Below are 21,246 nucleotides of genomic sequence, written 5' to 3' on the forward strand. Positions count from 1 at the left end.
GGAGCTATTACACTGCTCTGTATGGAATTAAGGCAGCTCTAAGTACTAATCAACAAGTTCTCTATTTGATGTTGTCTCTGTGTAGCTAGCACAACTCAGACACATTGCCATTGGAAAGTACAAAACATTCCTGCTCATTGTTCAATGGAATTGCAAGGGATGCACCTACCACAAGGCAAACAGGAAACATTTATTCAAGTATCTAGACCAAGAGTGTCAAACACCAAACCCTTAACTAGAGGTAGCAGAAACTTAAGAGAAATTCTTCGTTATGTTTCTGATTTTTCTCAAGTGTTGTGCTTTTTTTTTTTTGAATGAGACCTTCTCAACAGTTCTGAAGCTCCTTGATGTGCCAGAGCTGCTCAAGCACCTTGGACTAAGAACTCATCCCACTGAGCAGGAGAGCACAGTCTGTTCTTGTCACTTGATGGTAACACCACTCAGATTCCCACACTGAGGCTACAGATGTTTGCTGACCTTAGGCAGAAGGGGTGCTTGGCCCGCAGGAAACACAGCAAGGTTTCCAGTCCAGCCCAATCCCTGCCTGGAATATAGGGATGCCTTTGGCGTGGGAAGTACATGTGTCCATGTGTGAACAGAAGCAGGCAGGAAAGGGAAGTACTACTCCTTTTCTCCTCTTAAAATTAAGAAAAAAAAAAGTAGAATTAAGTATTACAGCATCAGGATGTGCATGACCCATAGGATGTTCTAGGATGTCTGTTTCTCAATGGCTTGTTGTCGTTTATGGGTGTTGGGTTTTTTTGTGAAAAGGTCAGCGAGCATTGACCTTTGCCACTCACATCCACCGCCCACATCCTCCCTGCAGCCCGGGATTTGCACCAGCAGCTGTGGCCTGGGATGATCCCACTGAGCCAGGCACTCAGACTCCATTAAGCATCATTGAAATCACTATTTAATAGAGCTCACAGTTAAGAGTGAAGGCACTGTGAATCCAGGACAGTGCAGCACTGAGTGTGCATCTGCTGAGGGTGCAGCAAGGTGAAAAGTGATCCTGTTTTTGTCAGCCCAGCTATTACAGAGTTTTTCTTCCACAAACCAGCTCTATACAGCACTTCTGCTGTGTGTCAGAATGGATAATAGTGGTGCCAGCAGGGCAGGGATTGTTCCCCTTCACTGGGCACTGGTGAGGCCACACATTGAGTGCTGTGACCTGTTGTGGACCCATTAGGAAGGACAGTGAGAGACTGGAACGAGCCCAGAGAAGGGCAATGGAGCTGGAGAAGGGTCGGGAGCACAATTATTATGAGGGAGCTGGGTGTGTTTAACTTGGGGAACGGGAGGCTCAGGGCTGCCCTTATCACTCCCTACAACTGCCTGAAAGGAGGCTGTGACCAGGAGCGGGTTGGTCTCTTCTCCCAGGAAAGAAGCGACAGGATGAGAGGACGTAGGCTGTGCCAGGGGAGGTTCAGGTTCGACAGTAGCAGGAATTTCTTCACAGAAGTGTTGATTAGACATTGAAACGGGCTGCCCAGGGCCGTGCTGGAGTCACCGTCCCTGGAGGTGTTTAAGGAACGTGGCACTCAGTGCCATGGTCTAAGTGGCAGGGTGCTGTTCGGTGGGACTCGAAGATCTCAGACCTTTTCCAACCTAATCGACCCTATCTATGGATGTTCTGGCGGGGCCCGCTCCCCTAGGCGACAACGCCACCGCCGGCTGCCCTGCGTGCAGTGGCCTTACAGCCGGGACCGGGACAGAGGGAAGGAGGCCGAGGGCTGTGAGCGGCGCAGGGGCCGCCGTGAGAGGGGCGGTGAGGGCAGAGCCGCCCGAGCCCCGCCGTGAGAGCGGCGAGGCAGCCGCCCGCCCCCGTGAGGGCAGAGCCGCCCGGGCCCCGCCGTGAGAGGGGCGGTGAGGGCAGAGCCGCCCGGGCCCCGCTCCCGCCCTCGCGTCCACCGTGTCCCGGCAACAGCGGCGCGAGCCGCGCGCTTGCGTCACCCCCGCGCGCCGCCGCCGAGCGCGCGCCTGCGCGGCGCGGGGGAGCGGCCGCGGCGCTGCGGTGCCCGTGGGGCGGTGGCGGCTCCTCCGCGGGATGTGCCGGGGATGCGGTGAGCGGGGACCCGCCCCCCGCCGCCCCTCGGCGCCGAGCGCAAGGCCCGGCCCGGGGGAAGCCGGCGGGTGCGGGCAGGGCCGGGCGGGGGGAGCGGGCGGGGCGGCCGTGACGCAGCCGGGCTGAGCGCGGCCCGTCCCGCGCCCGGCGCTGAGGGCCGGCACCGGGGGAGGGCGGGCGGGGCGCGCCTGAGCCGTGAGGGGCCGTGCCCAGGCCCGTCCGCGCCGCTGGGGGCGCCTCGTGGGTCTGCGGGTGACGCGGAGTGTGTGAGGTCTTGGAAGGGTGACAATAGGGAACATTTCATGGAGTGCTTTGTTGGAAGGGACTCACGGGGATCAAAGTCCAGCTCCTGGCCCTGCACAGGACACCCCAAGAGTCACTCCCATGTGCCTGAGAGTGTTCTTCAAACGCTTCTTGAACTCTCTCAGAGTCGCTGCTGTGACCACTTCCCTGGAGAGCCTGGTCAGTTCTCGACCACTCTCGGGGTGAAACTTTTCCCGATATCCAGATGTGCAAACGCCCTCGCAGGTGTTTCTCCCCAAACTTTTCGGTGCTGGGGTTTAGATGCTGAGCTCGGCAGGCCGCAGGAGGCACGGTGCTCCCTGAGAAGCTCGGGGGAGCACAAGGGCGGCAGGTCCGGCAGGAGGTGTCCGCAGGGTGACCGGCTGTGCTGCTGACGTGTGGGCCTGGGCGTGTGCTCACCAAACACTCCCCGGAGAGCGGGGCAGGAGGCGGCTGGAGCCTTACCGGGAAGGAGAAAAGTGGCTGGAGGGAGAGCATGTGTGGGAACAGAATTTAGTCACAATTCCGGCCATAAATTGGAAGCTTACTGTGGTGAAATTGCATGGTACTTCAGTATGCTCGCTTGGTGTGCTGTGTTTTCCTCGTACCGTGGTGAGATCTCAACAGCTGTAAATTTTGTTCTGGGCGGGGTTAAGCGCAAGTGCTGCTGCAGCTGCCCGCAGGACAAAGTGCTGCTTTCTCTGTGGTGTCTCCCTTCAGGAGTTTGTAACGCAGCTCATGTCAGACTGCTCCGTGTGTGAGTTTAGGTGGATGTTCTGCAGTTCCCTTGCCCTCACACACCTCCATCTGTAGAAGTCTTAAAAGGGCCTGACACAACTGGTTTGCTTGATGAACAATGAACTCTGCAAAGAGGCATTTTGGGGGAAGTCAAATGCAGGGGGATCAAGGGGAGTAAGTAGATAAATACTCAGAGGGCATGGCATTAATCCTTCGGCAGACTTTTGGGGAAAAAGATTTGGGTGTGAAGGAAAGATGAAGTAAGTTGGAGTTGAAGACACTTGAGCAAGTCAGTTCTGTAATACAGCCTAAAGTTGGGTGTTTTGTGTGGATAAGGAGGTCTCTAAATTGGTTTATACTGGCATAGATTCCCTGGCTTACCAGTTTCAGAATGCTGTGGGAGTTCTTTTGATCTGCCAATGTAAGTTTGATGTAAGAAAGCTGATTCCTAATGTGATGTCTATGTATAAAGAGACATTGATGTGCTTACTTGCAAGCATTCTGATATTCACATGCACAAATATTTAGAATAAACAAAGATTGTCATAAATTACCATTGTCATCTTAAGATTTTTTTCCCATTCCATTGAATGTATTTATATATGTGTGTGTTGGAGCTGAATCAGTGTGGAAAGTTATCTCAATTTAATATAAGTATTGCTGTAAGCAAAATAGTACATTTTTAGTAAGATTATAATGCCACATTCCAGACTCTTTGAAGTGTTCTGCGCTGTTTCTGATCTAACTATTCAGTTACTTGAGTTACTTGTGGAATAATTACTGTAGGCTAAAAGAAAGTGAGGGAGTAGCCATTCACAAACACACAAATGTAACTCTCAAATATTTTTGGCAGAGACTCTACAAGTGAATGAGAACTTCTCTCTGCAAAACTGAGGTGAAGAGCTTCACCATGGGTCAACAGATTTCAAACCACACACAAACTGTAATTAACAAGTTGCCAGAAAAAGTAGCAAAGCATGCCTCTTTGGTTCAAGAAAGTGGTTTCCTAACCTATGAAGAGTTTCTGGGAAGAGTAGCTGAACTCAATGATATGTAAGCCTTACTTTGCTTCTTTTTCTTTTTCTTTTTTTTTTTGTGTGTTTTACAAAGACCTTGTGTGCAATATATTATTGTGTGCTGGTAAGCCAGAACTGGCCCAATGGTTTTCTCAAATTATCTTTCATTTCTTTCTGTTTTTATAATGGTTGTAATTACACTTCGAAACCAAAGCCTTTTCTCCTCCCTAAATTCACTTCTCTGCAGTACTCTTCTTCCAGCAAGTGTTGCTCTCTCTTAAAAGTTCACAAAAGGTGGTTTAGGGTCATCTTTTTGTTAGTGTCACCTGTGTCCCTTATTGTTCTCCCTTCTAGCTGAAGAGGCAATGCTGCTTCCTCTCTGCTTGTCAGTTTGGGTAGGAAGGAGAAGCAGGAGCCTGCTAGGGACAGCAGATCTACATGAGGAGGGTGGCACCTGAGACAGACTGTTGGTGGCCATCCCTGCCACCTCTGCAGACGTGCCAGGCTGCTCCTCATTAAGGATGAGATGTATCTTACTGTCCCAAACCAGTGACCTAGATAATCCCAAACAAAAGGCTGCTTTTCTGTCTGATTTTTCATTGCCTGCCTTTTGCTAGACCAGTACAATGACAGTAAAAGGAAATGAGCAAAAAAGCAGTGTTGTCATTTTTAGCCTGTATTTATGGTATACTGTGAGAGTGATAAAATGAAGTGGAAACACACACACACTGAATAAGGGCTTTGAAATGCTGGCTGTTTAACTAAAATGTGAATTTGTATTCAGTTTAGAAATTATCTGGGAGAGGGTCATACTTTCCTGAATGAGCTTGAAAAACACACAGCTGTCTTCTGGGTAGACACATAAATAGATTTTGAAGAACATAACCTGATGTTTTGCCTGAGACTCCAGGCATATATTAGTATTATTCACTCTAAATTACTGTTATTCAAGTAGTTTTTTTTCCAGTGTTTACTTATGCCTGAATATACTCTGATTCTTGTGGAATAGAATGTTGTGTCTGTGCTCCATTAAAGAAACAAGTCTTAGGTCACCTGACACGTTCACTGACTACCTCATTATTAATGTATACTAACAAAAAGTCACCTCATCAGCATATGCTGGTACTCACAGGCTTTTTTTTTACATACCTGTTGAGGAAATAACTTTTCAGATTGGAGAAGAGATGGTGTGATTAGTGTAATAAGCAGTGAGAGTATATGTGAATTTAAATGTCTATAAAGTACACCTGCTTGCTGGTGCTGGATCAGAAGACTTGCACAACATTTTCTGAAGTTTGCTGTGCAGTTTAAAGTGAAATGGATTGTGTATTCAATGACATCCTAAGAAAGTCATATTCTATAATTTGCTGTCCCTGGGCAGTATTGCTGAAATCTCTTTTAGGGATAGAGAGGAGACAGGTGAACCATAAATAATTGCACTTGGCTGAGGCTGCTGATCTTTGCAGGTCCAGCGCATGGCTTTAAACTGATGTTGCTTTGTTTCAGTACTGCAAAATTGGCTTCTGGACAAGACAAACATCTGTTATTTGAAGTGCAGCCTGGGTCTGATTCTTCTGCTTTCTGGAAGGTGATCGTTAGGATAATATGTACCAAAGTAAGTGTGAACATTTTAATTTGATGGGCAGGTTGTATGCACAGATTTGAGGACTGTCAGTTTTACTTGTAAAATCCAACACCTGCTACATGTTTTTTGATACAGATGACGCATTCAAAGATGCTGTTGGAGATAAAGTAAGTCTAAATGCTAAGTTTCTGCAAAAAGCATGGCAACAAAAACATAACTAAGTTTAAAGGAGTGATGCCTTGCAGTGGAGCATTTACAGCCCTTTAGTTACAAATGCAGGTGATTTGTGAGGTCAAGTAATCGAATGGTACAACAAACTGCCAACTGTAGATTTTGAAATTAGTAGTAGAAATTAATCAGGTTTTCAGGCATTATCAGTTGAGCTAGTGTGCCTGTACATAGTCTGATCCCTTAGAAAACCAATCTAAAGATTAAATGTTTTAATTTATGACAAAAACTTATGAAATTTGCTCTGTCTAATGAGGAGATTTTCCCCTCTCTATCCTATCCTTAAAGGTAAAGTCCTTTAATGATCCTGAGTCCCCTGAGCAATCTTAATATGTGGTTAAACAAGGCAACCCTCAAACTCTGTTTGAAACCAACAGTTGTTACTTTTCTGTTTACTCCTAGTTTTTGTTAAGGCAGCCATCACTGTAGGCAATTTTAAGTTCAGATATTAAATGACTGATTTTCCTGTGCTTGGTTCTAAGTTCAGCCCATTTCATTGGATGTTAGGTCCCTACTCACGCTTGAATCCATTTGAGTAGTGATGGCAATTGCCTCGCCCTAAAATTGTGGTGCTGCCTGTGGTGTTCCTCACGCTGCAGCTGTGGGCAGTCCTGACTCTTGCTGAGGCAGATTGCAGCTTGTTAATGTGGTGAAGGACACTTAGGAAGGAGATTGCTGCCTTACATGAGAACTGCAGTGCTGTACAAACATTCTGAGCAATGCCAAGTTAAAACCTGATAAGTAATTGTAAACAATTCTCATATCTTAAGATAAATAAAACAAGTGGCATCGTGGAAGCTTCCAGAATCTTGAACTTATATCAGTTCACTCAACTTTATAAAGACATCACCAATCAAGCAGCAGGAGTTCTTGCACAGAGTGATACTTCTGAAGAAGCTGCTGAGAGTTGGAGGTCTCTGTCTTCGTGTCAGGCCAGCTTGTGGATGGGAAGGTATTTTGATACACAGTTACAGCATGAGCATTTTGGGAGTTGTGCTTCAAACCTGAACTGCAAACACCTGCTTGTTCCTAATAGCTGCAGAGCTTTCTACCATCACAAACAGGAACAGACACCTTCCCTTGCACCAAGGGAGCTGCAGTGCACTTGAGTTAAATCCTGAAATATGGTGCTACCATACCTTAGCTTCAGTTTAGAGATCAGGTCCAGCAGAAACATAGTATATGCTGAATGTCCTGAATAAGGGAACAGGAGGAAACGGAATCAGCTGCAGCTACAAATCCAGGGGGTTTGACAGTGTTTGTTTAAACAGATTTTGTTATTGTTCCACTTAAACTTTCTCTTCCTCTTACATTTGGCATGTGGAAGTTCCCATCTGTTGCCACTAGAAACCCATCCATTATGGTAATAATTTAACTTGCAAGACTGAAAAAATGTGAATTGTCTCACTCATGCTGACCTTCTGCTTTGTTAACCAGAGGAAAAACAAAAGACTGAGGTCAACACCTGCAATAACTTGAGTTCAAACTGAATGTAAAAGCAAGAAGCTTGTCACCCTTTCCCTGTGTGGAAGTGTTGCTGCTACCAGTAATTTCCTTGCTTTTCCTGAATAAGTTCATGGTCCTAAGTCAGTTTAAAGTGAGGTAGAGCTAGGTTTCACAGGAAAAGGTAGTAAATGGTAGAGTTCTCTGTGTTCACCAGTGAAGAGCTGGCAGCCAGGTATTTTCATGAAACAGCTTGAGTGTCACTCTTCAGCTGTTGAAAGGAAAAAGGGGTCACCTGTGTTGTCACTCCACAGAGCCCTCTGGTTTTTCTGTCATTGGATTGCAGAAGGTATTATTTTAATTTCATTTAATTTCCTGTAAATTGTGAACATGTTTGAGAAAGAACAGGAAAATTGCTTTCTCAAGGTTATACCAGAACACACATTTTTCTGGAGATGGTCTTTTGCTTCAAACAGACAAACAACATAGACCCCAGATACTTTGGCAAAACAACTTTATATATTGCTAAAGTCAATGAGGAAAATAAAAAATTTCCTATGTGAGTTTTTTTCAGTTTTTCAGACTTGGAGACAGAGGAGATGAGCATCCTTCTTGTTTGTAAACTTCATTACTGGAGGCAGTATCAGTCACAAATAAAAACAGAGTATACTTTGCTAATATGATGAAGTTTGGTGAGCTTGTGTCTCAGCCAAGTTTTTCAAGTTACTAAGGAAAATATAAGCTGAAGCACCTTCAAGTATTCTACACCAATGAAATCTTCTGTATATTTTTCTGTGATAACCACCCATTTGCCTAAGTTCTTCTCATCTTCAGATATTTTTCAGCTCTGCAAAGTTAGCCCTCACTATCTAAAAATAGCAAGTGTTATCTGTTCAATTCTTCTTAACTTTTTCCCCTAGAATAATGCCCCATATCTCTACAACATCCACTTCCTATTCAGAGCATTCAAAATATGCCTAAGTGGTTTATACATTCTGATAACAAAGAGATAAGCATTTCCTTTGTCTGTCACTCCTTTATTTTACTGTTTCTTCAGGAACTTAGTACTGTGACTAAAGCTGACTTTGCAGAAGCTTTATAAATAGGCCTTGTATAATTGCTTGTATAGACACCAGCAAATCTCAAAAATTCAAGTGCTATTAAAGGTTAGTACTGAGAATTGTATGGGGGAGAAAAATGAGAAGGGAACAGGTCTAAAGAACAGAGTTAAGCAGGCTTCGTGGAAATTGTTGTACTCACTGTATGCAAACTGCCATCTGTAAAAAAAAATCTGTCATTTTAAAGTATTTCTCCAAAAGCAAATTGAAAAGGAAGCCCCAAGGACTTACTGAAAGAGAAAACAAAGGCATGCTGACTGCTGTTTAGTAGCTGGCTATTCTGTACAGGTCAAAAATGAGTCTGTATTTGACAAGCTCCCTTAGATACCTAAGCAAAAATTGTCTGGTCAATAGTCATTAAGGCAGACTAACTCCTGAAATGACATTTTTTTCTAGAATGCTATCTCTGTCCCTCAGGTCAGAACAGGGATTCCCAAATTAGGTTTTTTGGAAAACCCAGGCATTTTAGAACACTTCCTTGGTTGTTTTGGAAGTGAGCTGTGACTATAAAATTGCAAACTTTACATGTCTGGTTAGGCCAGTGAAAGCTGAGGATGCTCTGCACCTTTTTGCCCTTGAGAAGTCTTGATGGTGCCAGTATTTGAGATACTCCTGATAAGAACATTAGATAAAGATATCTCATATTTGGGAAAAAGATATAAAATGTCAACATCTATCTTGGGTAGTGAGATAATTTTTAAGCTTCCCCACCAACAGAAACACCTGGGAGTTTAACTGGAAAAGCTGTGGTAACAGTCATCTTGAGAGTCCTAATTTGAGGAGCACTCATATGGAGCATATTGCAAGCTAAAATCAGCCTTTTCAATCTAGTGAGTAGTTCAGCTCCTGGCATTTTGATGCCATCTGAAATGAGTGAAGCTGCATTCTGGTAGTCATCCTCTTGACATGCATGTTTTTGTCTAGGATATAAACCAGCACACAGAAATTTGGCAAAGTTCATTATGAATTAGTTCAGCCTAAGGTGCCGTGACGGGAAGGCAGGTTCTTCTCCTGCCTTTAATGTAAACAGTGTTTCTGTTCTTCTGGCCAGTCATGTGATATGAAACAGTTACAACTCTCACACTTCCTTGTTGATATGAAAAGGAATTTACAGAACCCTTGACAACACCAAAAGCACCTGACACAAATACTAACACGAAAACCTGACACAAAAAATAAATGCACATTCTGGCTTAGTTTAGTTCACTGCTGACATAGGCTGGGATGACATAAGTAGCCCATTCACAAAAGCACGGGTGTTTCTTTCTGGCCATCACTAATTATTATGAAAAATGTAATAACTGGTGTAGTTACTGGGGCATAAATATCAAACATCTGGAAGAAAACAGTGTCTTCTCTTCTGCAGGGTTAAACAGCTGACAGATGAAGAGGAATGTTGCATCTGCATGGATGGGCGTGCTGATCTAATCCTGCCGTGTGCTCACAGTTTCTGCCAGAAATGCATTGATAAATGGTAATATAGATGAAAGGATATGAATTATTTTATAGTATGCATGTTTCAGTTTGATTTGACAGATTCTGTGGTTGCCAAATAATTTAAAATTGAGTAAAAGCAGACTGAAGCACAAAGAAGGCAGGAAATTTTGTAAAAAAGAGATGTGAAAATGCTGTTCAGCATTTGTTTTTGTAATTTCTTACATCTTTTTATTCTTCTAAAATTGAATTGTTACAGTCTTGCTCAGAAATTTGAGAAGATGGTATATGCAATGCTGGCATGTTATGCTTCACAAATCTCATTTAAGGCTTGTTAAGACTGTGCAAATATGAAGGCAAGTTGGACTGTCTGTCACTTACTTGGGAAATAACTATCAGGGAGGTTTTTTTCCATATGTTATGCTTTCACTTCAGATAAATGGCATACAATTTACTCATTTAACTCTATCAGACTCTTCCAGGAAGATATTTCTTCTCCATGGCAGCACCTTCAAATTTATAACAATGTATATCATGTGTAGCTTACAGTGTTCAGCTTCACAGTAAATTGAACATCTTTTCAGCTTCTGCATCTCTGATACACCAGTTCTTGGAAAAGTGGGAAAGAAGAATTTCTTTGTGGAGGAATACAGCTCTTGTCTGACCATACAGGCCTTCAGGGATTAGGGAAGTGTCCAGGCAGTCTGGCATTAGGGGACACAGACCTGCTCTGTTCAAAAAGGGTTTTTTTGGCTAGTTAATGCAAATGGGTTTACACGTAATTTGTGCATAAGAATTTGTTTTGTGGCTTTTTGAAAGACTTACCAGGGAAGTTACTCTTGTAACAAACACCAGGCTTCCACAAGGAAAAAAACATAGTAAAAATCACTGGATCTCAGAATACAGCAAGTCATTTCTCTCTTCTGGGAAAATGTCCTAACATCTGTCAGCAGGACAGGGCTTAGTTTAGTGACTGTGCTGGAGAGTGGATTATACACTGCTTTGGCTGATGAATCAGCTGAACTCCTCACTAAGTTCCAGCTGCACCATGCTTTTTTTTTTGGTCTGCAATTGTTAAGGTTGATCTCCTCTTAATTAAGGCATAATGGAGGCTCCCAGCTCAAACATAAGTGTTGGAGACTCCTGAGATGGTGGAGGGAGTTGGGACTCCAAGGGACCAGTTCTAAACATCTGTGGGCTGCATGACCCTGGAAAAGGCTCCTTCTTCTCTTTATCTTGGAAGCCTATGGAGATTGGTTTCTAAGGACCTCAGCTGAATTCCTGAAGATAGGAAGAATTAATTTAGACAGTGAATTTCCATTTAGGCTTTCTGGCCAGGTAGCCAGATGATCCTGTCTGACGTGAGCAAAGGATTAGGAGGAACATGATTCCAAATTTTCACTCAAAGAATGGAGCTGCATTCAGAAATCTTCCTCACAAAGAAAGAAGTTTTTAAACAAAAAAAGGTGGCTTAATAGGTGGCTTAATCCAGTTGATGTGATCATTCTTGAAGTTCTCACTGGGCTGGTTTTTGTTTGGGTTTTGTTTGTCCTTTTGGGGGCTCTTGTGGCTTTTTCTGGCCAGCAAAAGACCATCAGTGAAAAGCACTCATTTCTGTGCCTTCCTAACAGGAGTGACCGCCACAGAAACTGTCCCGTGTGCCGCCGGCAGGTGACTGGGGCAGGAGACTCCTGGGTGGTGTCAGAGGCCCCTACAGAAGATGACATTGCCACTTACATCCTTAACATGGTGGATGAGGCTGGGCAGCCCCACAGACCCTGACCCTGCCCACAGGCTGATCGTGGCAGAACCACTTGAAGCTTTTGTTTTCCCCAGCGTCTGGTTTCACCCCTCCTTGCCGTTCTTGCACAGTCTGTCCTTCCCTTCTCCTCTTGGCTGCTGTGAGTCTGCGCTGCTCTCCTAAAGCACAGGGGATCTGAGCAAGTCTCTGTGTGTGCAGTCCTCGTTATTGAACTGTTCTTTCAGCAAACTCTTGGATCATTAACACAGTTTACTTTAACAACAACGTTTGATATTAATTAGCAGTTCAACTACTCAATGAAGCAACTTGTAACAGCACAACTACAACTGCAAACTGCTGTTTGAGCATCACAGTGTACTGCTACAGAGATGAACCGTGGCAGATGGCTTGACCTCACAGTTCCTACCCTTCAAAGCAGTCCCTTATTCACAACCAATGTGAATAAAGATGATGAGTTAGCACTAGTGGTTATTAATTTGAAATTTTACTGTTGAAACTTGAAGGAGTCCCACTGCCTGTTCTTCAGTAGGAAGTTATTGCTGCTCTTAGTGTTTACAGATACTTAATCTGATCTGTTATGACTTTTAGTATTAATTATTTTAAATCTGTTTTTGAGAGTGTAGGCAGGTCTGTAAATGTACTTGTGCACTTCCCCTTATTCTTCTAACAAGACTTATCTCAGAATATTTTTTTAAATACGATGTTTAGCATAGTCTTATTAGCTTGGAAACATTAAACAGTTTCGTACACAATCCTAAAAGCAGTAAATCAGCTTCAGTAGTTTTTGATAAAGAACAGCTAAAATTATTTCTAAACATTGGGCATATCTGAAGAGAATGCCTTTATTTGAATTAGCACTTAAGGTGTAGTTTAGTCTGATGCTGTGGCTTTATCTGCTCCTCTTGAGTTTTTGAAGTGATGAGATCAGAGTTAAAAGGTATATGAAGAGTTACAAGTGATAATCTAAGTAAGGGTGCTCTACTTAATATCTACAAGTGCAATATGCTTTTATGTAGCAGAGGGAAACTTCTTCAACAATAATGTGGCTTGGAGGAAGTTGCACATATGACAGCTTGGAAAAGGGGTATCTCAACTGGAGTGCATCAGTATTTTGTGTTTAGCAGAATAAAATCTTTAAGAGCTGAGTTTAGACAGTCTAAAATTATTCGTATTCAGGAAACCCATCTTAAGCCTCTTGTGCATAAATAGTATTATGGAAATAAATGGCTACTGTAGAGAATTAATTTTATATATATATATGTATATTAACAAATACTACTTTTTCTCACTCAGTAACCTCAAGTTAAAATATTCAAGTGTAGCATTTGAAGGAATAACAGCATAAATCTTGCTTACTGTGAGACTGCATTTTTCCTTACCATACCTGTTAAAATTCCATGATGCCATAAGGCTTAAGTCCTTTTGTCACAGGTTCTGAACTAAAAGGCATGTGCACATGTAGATATGCACATTTAGGTTATTTTTCTTAATTGGCTACAAAGTAACTTAATTACATCAATTTGTTAAAGAATGTGCACAGAGTATGGCACCTGTTTGAGCTTGGTTTGTGACACCATTGTCAGATTTATCATAGGTTTTAAGACAGAGAAGCAACGTACCCTTCATGTTTCTGTCACCTGAGATCCAGTATGGCTTAGTGTGTAAATCTGTATTTAGCTATGGAAAAATCCTTTTAGGAGTGTATATAGCTGAGAACTCTTTTTTTCCCCCCTTTCTTAAGCCATTGATAGCAATGAGATATTCTTCAGTAAATGTATGGAGTGTTTGGTTGCATAAAGGCGGTTGTTGTTTGGGCTGGAAATCGTTACTGGCCCAGGATTTCCCACTAAAACATGTGCAGATATTCCTAATAATGCACCAGTTTGGTTTCTTTTTGCTTTTTGAGGTTGCATTAGTCCATGTTCAGAACTTTCAGATAATCTTTGAATTTTTTAAACTTTTTATATCACTGGAACAGAAAGAGCATCTAAATGAAAGACTCAAGCTAACTTTATTTTTCAAGTACTTCAAGAATTATACTTCTGAACTGAGATTTTATAAGTTGACTTTCTGCTGAGAACTTACATGAACTTCTTAAAATGTAATTTTATAATGATGCAAACAAGTTGTTAATTGCAGCATAATGACAATTACAATATAAACTAATGCAAAAATAATTTAAATAGTGAAAAAGTAAACTTTGTATTCTGTACAGCTTTTTTAAATTAAGTTGCTGTAATTCACACTGCTGTGATGTAGATACTGTAATGTGTGCCTTGTAAAATATATGTACTGTATGTTATATGGAGAAATAGATACTTTAACACTGAAAACCTAATAATTTGGTACTGGTTGGCATTACTTAGTCTGAAGTGCAACATTTAGCTAACAGTTTTGGAAGAGGAATCAATCCATTGGTATGGACATGGCAATGAGTTCCAGAAGCTAGACCTTGAAAATGTGAATTACTACAAAGAGCTGTTGGTGGGGGGCATTAGAATAAATTAACTTTCTTGTGTTAAGTGAACATTTCTTACAGGTTTAATGTGAAATTGTAACTTAAACATTAGAGATGGTATTAATAGCTAAGAACATTCCACTATATTAAACTTTGTGTATGAATTGTGCAATAAAGTTACTTTGGAAGAAATGTTAGAGTTCTTTTAAGCTTAAGGAATCTCTTGGCTTTAGTACCAGAGAATTGTGAAAAATGAGTTTTGATCCAAATACAATTGCATTGTACGGGTGGTGTGGTTAAAAGTGTGGCACTGTGAGTCAGAGCTCTCAAACTTTGAAGGGTTGTATCAACAAGGTGCCTCAATGCAGCTCTGCAAAAAAAGAAACTGGCTCTGATTTGACCTCTTCTAGGGACACAAATAAATTGGAACATTCTGAGATTATGGGAAAAATTAAACAACTCTAATTCTTACAGGACAATATTGAGGAGCATGTTTGTTTGGGGAAAGAACTTTTATTTTCAGAGAAGTGATACACTTTTACCCCAAGTAATTTCATGTTTCTGATGGTATTTTGAAGTTTAAGAATGCTAAGGTTTGGAGTAGTTTTTTCTTAATTTTTCCTTGTTTTATGTAAGAATTAAAATATGTAATTAATATAACTCTTTCCTCTGTCTAGTTACTTGGCTTATCTGTTTGGATCTTTCGAAGCCAAGGCAGAAACGGGAGCAGAATTCATTAACAGATCAGGAAATTAGAATGGATAAAATGACCAGTTGACAGGCACAGCAAGGAGGTAGGTGTACCAGAGCAATTAGCAAAGCTTTATATTTACTAGGTTTCAAGTTTAGGCACCATATCAGTGTGATGGGCATGGTTCTTTTTTTTCATGGGAAATGGTGTATTTACCTTCCTTATCTTTCCTTTAAAGAAAATTCTATACATAATTAGAAAGGTTTTTAATCCATACTCTTTCCAGTTCTGGAAACCAGGCCAACCACTGAGATCTCTGTGTTACAGGTTTGAACTGAGCCATTCAGTCCCACCCCTGTAGAGCTGTATGTGCCAAATACTTTATTTTTGGAAAGAACATACTGGCCATGGTTCTTTGTGCTTTGCATCCAGCTAGATCCTGGAAGAACAGCCCCCTCAGGGAGCCCTAAGGATGTTTGATGAAAGTAGGAGCTGTATGTTAACCTACCTGGCCTTAATCCTTACACTGCATATACACAATGCTTTGATTTTGTATTCACACACGCTCTGGAATGGAAGTAATATGACAGTAATTATTTTCTTTGGGCTTCTGTTGTTGAATCATCCCTGATGATAACTTGCCAGAGGTTTGATTCCCACCTGTTTTAAATGGGTGAACAGAATTTTGCTTTATGAGTATGTCTTAAACATCAGTCATTTCAATTTTTGTTCACTGTCATTTCTTCCAATGCTTGATTCCAAGGCATAGAATTTATCATATAGCAATATTCTTTAAGGACTGAAAACTTTTCCTGCTGGGATGTGTCACTGGAATTAGCCTGGATGGGGCTGTGTGCTTTCCAGTGACCGCAATGTGTGATCACCAGGTGATGTTTCGCTCTGTGCCAGCCATGAGGGATAGGACAGCACATTCTGCTTTTGTGTCTGAGCTGCTAAGATGTTCATTAGCAGATCTGTACTTACCTCACTAACCCATCAAAATCCAAATACTAAACACTGGGAATGGGATTTGTGGGTTTAATATTAGAAGGAATTACCAGTTTTGTGACCTGGGATAGAACCTTGCTGCTGTGTGTCTGCTGGAATGAAGAATACAATCCAATAGGTGATTAAATGAGCACTCTTCTTTAGTTCAAAGTGCTACTTAAAAATGCTATGTGTTTTCACAAAGTAAACCTAAAGTATTTGGAAACCTGCACCTCTGAAATTTGTATGTGTAAGAAGGTAGGAGTTTGATACAACAATCTCTGCTTCCATGCTGATGTGGTTCTGACCCATTTTAACAGACCTTCAAAAACGTTTTCTGTGAGACCTGTCAGTCATGGTGAATGACTAATGAAGCAGTGGTGTTGGTGTCTCAGTATTGTACAGACTGTGCTGTTTAACAGTGGTGGTCAGTGCTTTGAGAGGTGTGGGGGAGAAATGCACATGTTGTCATATAGTGCAAGAGTTCTATTGTCATTACATTGCAAGGGTTCCATATTGCTAGAGTTTCCTACCTCCTTGATGTTTCTTGTAGACTGCTCCTCTGGGCACTGACTCATCCTTGCAGCAGCCAACTGACTCCAGTCCCCTCAACCAACCAATCCACTCTTTTACAACACTCTTCTGATTGGCTACAGGTGTGGCCTGTTAAAATCAGGCCTGCTCCTAATCCTTAATAATTGGTCAGCTGCAACACTTTAGGGGATAAGATTACTTTCTATACTACCTTTATTTACTTATGTTGTATCCCCCTACATGCACATTTCTCAGTTACAGATGAACCTGTACTCCTGTGCTTCACCAGTGCTGCTCGTGTAAAGAACTAAAGTTTATGTACAGAAAGGGATGATGTTCTAATCTTAATCTAAAAATTTTGACTCCCTTTCTTACTGAAGTGGTTTGTGTTATGCTTTTCCTCAAAAGTCACGGTGACTGTAGCAGGATATCTGTCTTGATACTATTTATTTAAATCTGTCACTTGTTGGCTTCTTAGTTGGGTTTTGTCAGATAAATCTGTTGTGTGTGCTCACAGAATCACAGAACCTTGAACTGCTCTGCCCTGAGGGTCAGGGCTGCTTTCCTGCTCCCAGGCTGGATGCCTTGACTCTCAGCTCAATATCCACATGAGGCTCGAGGATCAGCAAGAGCTGCCCTGCCCTGGGGCCCAGCTTGGATGGGCACTGGAAGCAGGGGGGGCACCAATGCAATTTCACTTTCAGAACTTTATGCCAGGTCTCAGTGGTTGTTTTGCATTAATACTGAATTGTTTTAAGCCAGATAAACCTTTAGCCTCTTCTTCTAAATAGTGCTCACTGTCTTCCCTATCTCCACTGTTTGTTTGTTTTTTTTTTTTTCAGTTTTCATGCTTTATTTAGGCTGAGTCAATTTAATTGTGATGGTTTTAGTTCTCCTTAACTGCGGAGACTGGGAGGAGCTACATTTTTTTTGAGAGATATACATACAAAATCCATAACCATATTCTTTTACAATTCATTCATTAGTGTAATGTTTAATGCTTCCACAAGAGGCAAAAGACAAACATCATGTAACTCAGGCACAGAAAGAAAAAGCAGTTTTTACAGACACCTTTTCAGACTTGGATTTTAACTAGGCAAAGAGAACAGAAATGTTTAGCCACACATAAAGAACAATGATATGAGACAATAAGGTGGCTCTGGGCTGTGAAAAAAAAAGTATTCTCCAGTAGCAGAGCAAATGCTTTAAGTTTGCTAAAGTAACAGAACAGAAAGAATTGTTCAGGTTGTAAACATCAAATAACCACAATTAACCATTTCAGGTTGAAAGTATAAAATGCTTTTGAACCAACAGATTTAAGGAAGCCTTGAATAATGTTTGAGCCTCTCTCCTAATGAAGCAAGTAAGTAGGATGTTCTTCCATCCTGCAGCACTACTTACCCAGTTGCCACCTGCAGTGATGTTCTTCCAGCCCCTGAGTCAAACCAGCTGTGTTCTAACTGCGTTTGACCTCAGCACAGCTGGGGGGATCAGTCACTGCCCTGTCCTGCACTGGTGTCTGTGTGTACAGCAGTGACTTGTGCTACATCTGTCTTTTCATTGCAGCCACAGCCTGAGCCCTCAAGGTTACTCTGAACAGCCTCACATTAGTACAAAAGTGCAACCTTAAAAGAACAAACCAAGGCAAAGCTTACGAACTGAACTTGGCAATCAGTAATATTTGCTCAATTAAAGGATGACCAGGAGAAATGTAGTAGTGGAAGCTTGAAAGGATGTCTGTTTATATTTCCAAAATATAATGCTATAAGCCCAATTTCCCTTAAAAGCAGCACACAAGAAAGCACAGAAAGCAAAATTTGTGGTCACGATCACTTATGTGTTACTGTGGTTATTGTCAGAATCACAGTTACTGTCCATTCACTGAATATGCAAATCCAGTTTTTTTTTTTTTCAATAACAGCTACAGACCTATTAGAACCTGAGGTAAGGAAAGCTGAAAAGGTATTAAATATATACACAAATTTGGTGTAATTTTAAGGAAACTAAAAAAACATATAGTGACAACAAAAGCAGCACTAATAGGTGAAACTACCCAAGTAAAGCAATGTTTATCTGATGGAAATACATAAAATTGAAATTCTTCATACCAAGCATGTTGCTTATTTAGCCTGGATGCAGATATTTTTTCCAAATAATGTTATGTTGATAACAGTTTATTAGGAAGTTGTACTGTTTAAAAAACAAGACATTTGCATTTGATGCAGCTGAACAGCTTAAACCATTTTCTCAGACTTCATCCTAAACATATGACACCAATCCTGAGACTGCATTCTATGAGCTGCTAAAGTTCCCAACAGTGAGGCTGACAGGGGCTGCTGACTGAGAACTTGGGACAATTTTACTCTCATACAGCTGGACAGCATAGTGTGGTTTCACATGATTTTTAGGGGTACAAGGAATACAAAATGTGGCACATTGCAGACATGAGGCTGGGGCACTGAAGAGCAGAAGTCAAATTCCCACCACCTGTCTGCAGCCCTGGTTTTGGATGAAAAGCCTCTGCAATCACTGCAGCTCCCTCTGCATGACATTGGCTGTGATGGTAAGTGGATGGCCAGAGGTCTCCCTCTTGTGCCTTGGACTCCCTCAGAGCAGCCTTAATTCCAGGCTGCTTCCTGACATCTTTAGGTTTATCTCTCTCTTGGGGCGTTCATGCAAGGCTGCACAGCTATAGGAGGTGATAAGGAATTCATCCTTCCCCTACTTTAGTGCCATTTCCTTGCACAGGAGAGGGGCCTGGCCTAGGAAATACAAGTGGCACAAGACATCTGGCTGAGCACAACATGCAGGGTTCAAAGGCAGGTGAACCTTGATGGGCCAGTATCAGTTACTGGATTTTATGCATTAATGCTGAATGCCTGTTTGAAGAAGCCCAGTGTCCCTGTGCAGGATATTAGACAGCCAGGGGTCTAACCCTGGGCTCAGATCCTGCCTCAGGGACTGCAGGCCTTTGAACTGAGTTGCTCCGCTGGACCCACAGGCATGCACACCCTCTGCTTCCCCAGCCTCGAGTCTTTTTTGGTGTGAAACTGTGTGCAGCTTCTACAATACATAGCTGCCATCATGTTATCACCTTTAATCCTTTCTGAAGTACCTGTGTCATAAAGATGATGAAACCAAAAAAAGACTGAAAGTGATAAATACTCCAGTAGCTGTATTTTACTAACCACTTCCTCATAAACAGATAGTTTAACATAACATGCCATGATTTGAAATGACAGATTTCAAGTGGGCTGGCTTCTGTATAAATAGACAGCTTGACTTCCCATTCAGCTGTAGTTGACTAAAATACAGACTAAAACAAATGTGTAAAAATATGTCAGAAGTAGGACCAGAACCAGGTCTGGCATTTCTACCACTGATTCATAAGAACACTTCCCTTTTTCAAGTAAAAAATTTCTCTTTACATGCAACCAGAATTATCTGCATAAATTTCTAAGTAATTTGAATGGGCATATCCACATATTCCCATTACAAAGCAATAAAAAAGTGTTCTCAACTTTCAAGGCAAAATTTTCTTGATGTAATTGGATTCATTACAATCTATAATAGTGATTTGACACGATGTTTTCCATTTGCTAGATTAAAAAGCATTCATCTGCTGTTCATCACTGACATCATACATAACAACAGCAATTAATTAGTCATTGAACAAGATTACCTGATGTTGCTTTTTCTTGTTTTCCAATGTAACTGCTGAAACATTGAATTAAAAACTGTATCAGAACACCTTCCTGAATGAAAGGGCAGCCTCAAAATTCTGCACCCCATAAAAACTGCTAATTAAAGAAAAGGTTAAACTTAAAAGTGTTAAAAGCCATGACTGGTATTGAGACTTGCAGAACCAACTCAGGTGGGTGCGTGCTGTCAGCACCTGTGGGATCCTCAGGTGCACAGCACAGCTGCTCTACAGATACTCTTTCTGGTTTCCCAGGCTACACAGCAGGGCACAGTTAAGACAGTATGAAACAAATAGTACATGATTCTGAGTTTGCATTTAATATTTACAGCAATCTTAAAAAGCCTAATGTTCGTAGAAACCGAAATCTTTGCAACAAGAATAACACGGTAACAGGTGGTGGCAAACGCTGTTTACCTTCCACGGATACTCCCTTTGTCTCTGTTCTGTTCAGTTATGTCTCTGTAGCATCAAAGACAGGTGATTTGAGGTTAATTAGCATCTTATCCTGCTTAAGAGGAACATATTCTGCTTTCTCTGGGTTTGTAACTACTTGGACAGACTAGAGATATCTTCTGTTCTCATGGCATCAGCCAGGAAGCTGAGTTCATTGCACAGAGTCTCATACCTGAAGGCCATCCGGATCTGGGCGACATTTGTCTTTCGAATGTCATTTCCCTCAGGCCCTTCCTTGCAATAATTCACCCCTAAGAATTTCTGCTTTTCCTGTGAACGGGATTAAAAGTCAAAAGGAAGAAGTCAGTTCAACTGCTTTGACTTATTGCAGAAGTAAGTGTTAGCTGAATGAGTCCAGCACAAGTGAAAAGAGCAGTTTCAACCAGCTGGCCGTTGAACTCTTCCTCAGAGTCTTAACCAGTTTAGGAGATTTTAAGGCCAAAGTTTATCCATATAATCACTGAGAAGTACACTCAGTCTGGCTTGCTAAAACCCTCTGTGTTAGTGTTCAGCCTTCACTGCCACATCTTGCATGTGAGAGGTTGAAAAGAGGCTTAGGTCTCTTCTGTTGGTTAAATGTCACACAAGAGGAAAATGAGTAGTTGTCAGCAGGAAATATTGGAAGCAACAGAATATACTCATGAAGCCCCTTCAAATACCAGTTCCTTCAGAGAAATGTTCTAAAGTGACACAGAAGAAAGAATGCTCTAAAGTAAGTCCTAGAGAAAGCCTTGGCTGTATGGAATTTT

General features: G+C 41.8%; 2 protein-coding genes across 8 annotated transcripts in view; one reads left to right on the plus strand and one right to left on the minus strand.

Moving 5' to 3' along the window:
- Window positions 1–1,997: 1,997 nt before the first annotated feature.
- On the plus strand, window positions 1,998–14,789 carry RNF141 (ring finger protein 141). 3 transcript variants are annotated; one of them, XM_036383933.1, is made up of 6 exons: window positions 1,998–2,063; window positions 3,939–4,138; window positions 5,608–5,716; window positions 6,685–6,866; window positions 9,842–9,949; window positions 11,541–14,789. In XM_036383933.1, exons 2-6 carry the CDS (start codon window positions 3,954–3,956, stop codon window positions 11,689–11,691), a joined length of 735 nt encoding a protein of 244 aa, XP_036239826.1. In that variant the 5' UTR covers window positions 1,998–2,063; window positions 3,939–3,953; the 3' UTR covers window positions 11,692–14,789. The 3 variants fall into 3 exon arrangements, with proteins under 3 accessions (XP_036239826.1, XP_036239829.1, XP_036239827.1); XM_036383936.2 differs by lacking the exon at window positions 1,998–2,063 and adding an exon at window positions 2,068–2,133; XM_036383934.2 differs by lacking the exon at window positions 1,998–2,063 and having other exon boundaries at window positions 2,296–4,138.
- A 2,515-nt stretch (window positions 14,790–17,304) lies between these two features.
- AMPD3 (adenosine monophosphate deaminase 3) overlaps window positions 17,305–21,246 on the minus strand; it is a 38,793-nt gene continuing 34,851 nt past the window's right edge. For 4 of the 5 annotated variants that reach the window (XM_036384180.2, XM_036384179.2, XM_036384178.2 and 1 more), the window contains one exon: window positions 17,305–20,767. In XM_036384180.2, coding sequence (XP_036240073.1) covers window positions 20,591–20,767 — 177 coding nt within the window. In that variant the 3' untranslated portion in view covers window positions 17,305–20,590. The other variant, XM_036384177.2, reaches the window with a different exon arrangement.

This window comes from Molothrus ater, chromosome 6, assembly GCF_012460135.2.
Source record: "Molothrus ater isolate BHLD 08-10-18 breed brown headed cowbird chromosome 6, BPBGC_Mater_1.1, whole genome shotgun sequence".
NCBI classification, from domain to species: Eukaryota; Metazoa; Chordata; class Aves; order Passeriformes; family Icteridae; genus Molothrus; species Molothrus ater.